General features: G+C 39.4%; 1 protein-coding gene and 1 long non-coding RNA gene across 2 annotated transcripts in view; both read left to right on the top strand.

Moving 5' to 3' along the window:
• The window catches only part of LOC104825249 (BTB/POZ domain-containing protein At1g63850), a 2,588-nt gene extending 424 nt beyond the window's left edge, over positions 1–2,164 (top strand). Inside the window, exons 2-3 of the mRNA XM_010557549.2 lie at positions 14–510; positions 1,208–2,164. Of these exons, the coding sequence (XP_010555851.1) occupies positions 14–510; positions 1,208–2,164 (1,454 nt within the window). The remainder of the gene's footprint in view (positions 1–13; positions 511–1,207) is intronic.
• Positions 2,165–2,195: 31 nt separating this feature from the next.
• On the top strand, positions 2,196–2,972 carry LOC104817864. Its single transcript, XR_772574.1, has 2 exons — positions 2,196–2,436; positions 2,646–2,972. It is a non-coding gene; the product is annotated as an uncharacterized LOC104817864 (long non-coding RNA).
• The last annotated feature ends 1,917 nt before the right edge of the window (positions 2,973–4,889 follow it).

The raw sequence follows: 4,889 nt of genomic DNA, 5'->3' as shown, positions 1-4,889 counted from the left end.
AACTGTCGACCGCTCTTCGAGATGATGGCCAGCGAGCCTGATTCACTAGCGAGGACGCCGGTTCAGATCCGGAACGGCGTTTTGCCTTCACCGTCATCGTCGTCGTCTGGTGCGAAGACGGCGAATCACCTCGTTGTCTCAGCTCAGGACAAGCAGGCGCTCGCAATGCAGAAGATTTCGGATCTCCTGGCGAGTCGGAGCCCCGGAAACCAGTTCAACGACCCTACGTCAAGTGACGTCAAGCTGACGCTGAGCTCTAAGGACGGGATTAGCATCACCATGAGCGTACACAGGCAGATTCTTGTCGCTCACAGTCGGTTTTTTGCGATGAAGTTGTCGGATCGGTGGTCGAAGCAGCAGCGACCGCCGTCGTCTTCCCCGTATATTGTCGAGATCTCGGATTGTGACGACGTTGAGGTATATATAGAAACGTTGATGTTGATGTACTGCAGGGATCTGAGGAAGAAGCTGATGAGACAAGACGTTCTTAGGGTTCTCGGCATTTTGAAGGTAATTTGGGAATATTCAACTCGAATTTAGCAGCTTTTCTGGAATAGGATGGTTGGAATAGGAAGGTTTGAACTTTAGAATTATCGCAACGAGGAAAGTCAAACAGTCGGATTCCTTACTGTTTGAAGGCATGACTCTGTTTGAATCTAAGAACATGGTTTGTGATTCAGGTGAAATCACAGCTGGTTGTTTGGACTTAAATTATCCATAGATCATTGTTGTGACTTCTTGCCATGGGAGAAACGCAAGAACCTGGATTCAGTTTCTATCTGGTTGAATTGGAAATTGCAATTTGAAGTCTGTTCAAGTGTCTATCTGGTCCAACTTGATTTGTCTTGTACGAATTGGGTAGTTGAATTGTTCATCACAAGTACAGATACGACTTGTGATGTCACAGATTCTTGATCTCTCGTCATTGCATTGTTTGAACCAGAGGTTCTTGGGGTTCATCAGATAGTTGTCATCTCTCTTTTTGCTTGAGAACTTTGAAGTGAATGTCGCATGATCGATTATACCAGTTATAAGTTTAAGAGCTGACAGTCAACCTCATTTCAGATCCTTGATTAACAGCGTGTAATATGCTGCATGTTTACTTGGTTTGATGTCTTATCTCTGGGTTTACAGAAATTACAAACTGAAAAAGAGTTCATACACATGTTCTACCTGGTCATTGCCAATTTCCTTTTGTGTTTCTCAGGTTTCAGCTGCAATTGGGTTTGATGCTGGGGTACTGTCATGTCTTGAGTACTTGGAAGCAGCACCATGGTCTGAGGACGAAGAAGAAAAAATCGCTTCGCTGTTGTCTGAGCTACACCTTGAAAACGTAGGGGCAACAGAAGTTCTAAGAAGGGTTTCTGCAGAAGCATGCCAGGGGAACAACCGAAGTAACAGTAGCAACGACGAGGTGCTTCTAAAGCTTCTGCACGTTGTTCTTGAAGGCAAAGATGAGAAAGCGAGGCGTGACATGAAAACCCTTGTTTCAAAAATGCTCCACGAGAATTCATCTGGGAATGATCTTAGCAAGGAGTCTTTGTATCTGGCTTGTGATGGGTGTTTACAAATGCTTAAGCATCATTTTCTCCAGGCGGCAGCGTCGGATATGGAAAACGTAGACCAGATTGGGAGACAAGCTGATAATCTGCATTGGGTTTTGGACATTCTGATAGACAGACAAATAGCTGAGGATTTTCTGATAACATGGGCATCTCTCTCCGAGTTATCTGAGATGCATCCTAAGGTCCCGGCTGTTCACAGGTACGAGATCAGCAGAGTGACCGCTAGGCTCTTTGTCGGAATCGGGAAGGGACAAATTCTGGCGCCAAAGGAAGTGAGGTGTCTGCTTTTGAGGAACTGGCTGACACCATTCTACAACGATTTCGGATGGATGAGGAGAGCATCCAAAGGGCTTGATCGGTATCTAATAGAGGAAGGATTGAGCAATACCATCCTCACACTACCTCTAGCTTGGCAACAAGAGTTCTTCTTAGCTTGGTTTGATAGGTTCTTGAACTCAAGTGAAGATTGCCCGAATCTCCAGAGAGGATTTGAGGTCTGGTGGAGGCGGTCTTTCTGGAGACGGAAAAATCAGAGGGAAGAAGAGCCTGCTCGTCTAAGAATCACAGCTAAGGGAAAAATTATTATTTTATTTTATTAAATTTTTTTTTCAAAAAACACACAAAGGGGGGGAAGGAACACCATGTACCTCGAATCTTCTCAACTCATGTCCCGACTATATGGCTTAGCCGAGGAGCTTTCTAAACTTTTTGCAGTATAATTCCAAATCTGAACCGAAGGAAAATGCGGGATCCTGATCCATGATTCAGGGCAATGGACAGAGATACATATGCGTAAGCTTATCACAAATGCAGTCCGAACGTCTTCAGGAAGAACTTAAATACCTCCGAGACGATGGAATTTCAGTTTCAGGTAAGGCTTTGGTTTTTGTAGATTTTGCAAGGTAACTCGCTCCCTGAGTAGAACTTTTTTTCTTCTTCCATAATCCAAACTCGTTCTGTACACCTGAATCTTTTGGTTTACATTCGTCCTTTCATCGGATTGAATCCAGTATTGGTCGGTGTGGGCGGGTACCCGAGTTTTTTCCTGTACCCGACCCGGCCTTGGTTTTGCTGCTTCAGATTTTTCGATCAGGAATACCAGCTTTTTGGTCTCGTGATGGTCGGGTACCCGACCGGCGAGGCAACCAAAAGGATGTGAAGACCGAAAGAAATGCAGATCCAAAGATTTACCCGACGAATGGCGAGGAGCCGTGGCCCGTGGATGAGGGGAAGCGAGCGGCGACTGACAAAAGACCCGATGAACGGGGACCCACGAGAAATGAAGATCAATTTCAGCAAAATTGGGAGAGAGAAAAAATCTCATCATCTCCTTTAATAAACTCTAATCTTAACCCTAAATCAAAACCCTCGCGATCACGTGGTAAGGGTTTCAAGATTCGATGGATACTACTATATCTCATACCCATACTCATACCCGAACCCTAAAATTCGATTCGGCTTCTTGGAAAAAGAGAGAGAAAGAAAGAAATGCATGCCCTTGATTGCCTTCCCCTTCACATCTCCATCGATTGGTATATGTATCAAAACAAAAAGATTTTTCATCTGCAGTAAGGCACGATATGTTAAAAAAACGCAGTAAAAAAAGGGCATGTTTTAAATTTAATAGCAAGTGGACTCATCATCTACCTACCGTGTGTAAATTTTGCATTCACTGGATCATGATTTATATATATACATAATTACATATATATATATATATATATATGTTCAAAGCATCGTTGTAGTGTGGAACTGTCCAAATAATAAAGGGAAAGACTAGGCAGAGTCCAACGCGCTGACTCCGGCTGTCGTTAGAACAGCACAATGGGCTACGCACTTCAGAATAAACTAGGGTTCTTGGCTTTCTTTTTAATTTTTCTAACTCTTTTTTTAATAATGGACTCAAAATACCTTCTATTAAGATTTTCTCCTTATTAATATCGTGTGCTTTTTATATTATTAGACGATAACATATATATATATATATAGTTTGTTTCTCAAATTTTCAAAATCTAAATAATATATTTATATGCGTGTATGTCTATTCAGAGCTAACTATTTTTTGTTAAAATTAAAAATATATATACTAAGATAAAAAAAAAGGAAGCATATAGATGAATACTTTATGTGCTATTTAATTTCTCTGTCACTAAGGTTAAAATATTGTTCATTGACGAGGGTCAGGCTATATAGTATGATAGTATCATGCACCTACGTAGAGCCTACGTAGACGTATATATGTTAAATATTTCTGTCAAATTGTAAGGCTAGGTATATATCATATCGGAATTTAAAAATATAATTTAATTTCTGTAGTAGAACGAAAATCTAGTCTTAATAATACCATAGAAAATTCAAACTAAGTAGAAGCTGTAATAGCATATATAAACTCTATTATTTTTCAATTGTTTAAATATATATACACGCATATAAATGTGCATGGTACACAGAGTGTCCGGCGTCTGAAATAAAAGGGACCATTTTTGTCCAAACAAGAAACTCGTCAAGAGTTATTAAACCGGCGTTAATTAATGTATCTTTATGTTGTTGTTATTACAGTCACCACATGAAACTGAAACTGACGCATGCATGCATGCATGCATGCATGTATTTTCCATGTCCATATCGAATTTCTACCATGAAACTCTCGATTCGTTATTAGTATTAATCCATAACCACCATGATGCTCGTCCCAATGGAAACCCCATATATTTACATGTAAAGAGTGTATGCAATCATATTCTATAATGTCGGTCAACAAAAAACCGACGGTTAGCATCTCTAAACCGATTATACCAACAAAAAAAAAAGCATCTCTAAACCGGCATTACCGGTTATATATATATATATATATATATATGAAAGTGAAATATAGGTAATATGGGGAATTAAATCGGTGCTTTAAAATTGGGACCGAGAGAGGAAATGGTCCCGGAAGCAATTATTAGGACTCAACCTTGGTGAGGGGCAGACATACCACACCTCCTCTAATTCTATATTTGATTCCTTCTTTTACTCATATTTATTTATAGAAACTAAACTCTTTTATACACAGTCCTGTCTTATCTTCACTTGTTCTCGGGTTCTTTTTTTAGTTTTATATAAAAGAAAGGGAAAAATTATTATTTTATTTTATTAAATTTTTTTTTCAAAAAACACACAAATACTGCATCCAAAACTGTCTTTCACTTAACTTTGTCTCGAGGATTCTTGCATGGTAAGTCCCATACATAAAATTCCATTCTTCCCGTATCTAAAACAATAATTCTTAAATATAATATATATATATATATATATATATATATATATATATATATAGTAAAA

This window comes from Tarenaya hassleriana, unplaced genomic scaffold, assembly GCF_000463585.1.
Source record: "Tarenaya hassleriana unplaced genomic scaffold, ASM46358v1 Cleome1, whole genome shotgun sequence".
In the NCBI taxonomy this organism is placed as follows: Eukaryota; Viridiplantae; Streptophyta; class Magnoliopsida; order Brassicales; family Cleomaceae; genus Tarenaya; species Tarenaya hassleriana.
This window is presented reverse-complemented; position numbering and strand designations above follow the sequence as displayed.